This window comes from Octodon degus, unplaced genomic scaffold, assembly GCF_000260255.1.
Source record: "Octodon degus isolate 3935 unplaced genomic scaffold, OctDeg1.0 scaffold00067, whole genome shotgun sequence".
Classification (NCBI taxonomy): Eukaryota; Metazoa; Chordata; class Mammalia; order Rodentia; family Octodontidae; genus Octodon; species Octodon degus.
In genome coordinates this window covers 415,531-417,021 of record NW_004524643.1, presented here as the reverse complement: position 1 = coordinate 417,021, position 1,491 = coordinate 415,531, and the positions used below count along the sequence as shown (strand labels likewise).

At 41.2% G+C, this 1,491-nt stretch overlaps 1 protein-coding gene and 1 pseudogene across 14 annotated transcripts in view; one reads left to right on the top strand and one right to left on the bottom strand.

Moving 5' to 3' along the window:
• The window catches only part of Ncor1 (nuclear receptor corepressor 1), a 171,959-nt gene that overhangs the window by 83,956 nt on the left and 86,512 nt on the right, over positions 1 to 1,491 (top strand). For all 14 annotated transcript variants that reach the window (XM_023719309.1, XM_023719312.1, XM_023719313.1 and 11 more), the window contains one exon: positions 941 to 1,031. In XM_023719309.1, the coding sequence (XP_023575077.1) occupies positions 941 to 1,031 (91 nt within the window). The remainder of the gene's footprint in view (positions 1 to 940; positions 1,032 to 1,491) is intronic.
• LOC105742705 overlaps positions 288 to 1,491 on the bottom strand; it is a 2,594-nt pseudogene continuing 1,390 nt past the window's right edge.

Sequence of the window (1,491 nt, the reverse complement as noted above, 5' to 3'; positions counted from 1 at the left end):
CTTTCCCAAGGATGACAAAGGGAACTGAACGGCAGAAGAAAGCCAGGTGTGGGCTTCTCAGCAGCTCCTGCCCACAAATTGGCAGCAAGGGGGCCCTGCTGGAAGCCTGGTGCTTGGCACAGCACAGCAACCTCCAGAAGGGAGGGTGGAACTACCCGGCCACTCTGCTTCTAGTGTGATTAGGAAGGGCTTCCAAGGCACCCAGTCACTTGACACGATTAATGCTGTTATTCTTGGGGAGGGGGGTCATTAAACTAAAGGATGACAGAGGGAGCCAACAGAGTGGCTTATTCACTTGGGTTCTGAATTATGATCAGGAAATAGTCTTTACCTGTACATCCTTTATTTCATTTTTCTTGGAGCAAATTCAGAGTAAATTGAGGTCATTCAGGGGTCAGTTTTACGCACAGTGCTCTGTGCCTTCACCGTGAAGTTGTGCATTATGTTGGTGTGCTGTGTGGTGGTGGGATTGTCCATGGTACTCTTGACAGAAGTGTCTTCTGTGTTCACCATGATAATTCCTTGTACTCCTTTTTTGCTTGAAGTTGTTTCAGTGTCTCTTCCACCTGTGCTGTCTCTGGTCGATCCAGCAGCTCCTGGAGTCTTTTTCTAAGACTGCAATTATCTTCTCTAGGACACTGACAACAGACTGCTAATCATAAGGCACAAGCCATCAGTAACTTTTTTGATGAGTTTTCCATAATTAGTTTTACCATTTGGACTTGGACTTACAATCTTAAAATTTCGATTTTAGCTTTAAATTATTGATTTGATTAGGTTCACTCAAGCATATTGCTTAAAAAAGTATTTACTCAGTATAGTATTTTAGGTTTCTTCTTTTTCACTTGCTTAAAAAGCTTGTTCAAAAAGTAATCTGTTATAATTGTTGTGCCTTTATAAAAGATCTTTAAATATAGTTATAATTTTTCCTTCATATTAGTGTTGGGCAGAGAGGAGCTGGTCTTTCAGCCACCATTGCTAGGAGTGAGCATGAGATTTCAGAAATTATTGATGGACTCTCTGAACAGGAGGTAAGAAAATAAACTGATTTAATTCAAGTTGATTAATAAATTAATATAAAGCATTCATTCTTTTTAATCCAGGGCTTCCTTATATGTAAATTAGGGAATTTTAGGTGTTGAATTTTGGATTATTCCAGAGTTTGTAGCCAAATGATTGAAGGTTATTTATTTATTGTGGCCAGCTCAGCCTGCCCTGAGGCTGGTGTGGCATATGATGCTGGGGATTGAACTTCCATCCCTGAGCTTGCCTAAACTTGCTTAAGCAAGTGCTTTAGACTGCTGAGCTATCTCGCTGACCCCATTAAAGGTTTTTTTTTTTTTTTTTTTTTTTTTTATTTGGTTGCTACGAGTTCTTACAATGCAGCGTTTGCTAGTGGTAATCTTCCTGCTTTCAGTTTCCCCAGTGCTGGGATTACTGTTGCCCACCGTGGGGGCAGATCTGGTGTGGCATGTGGTGCCAGGGACCGAA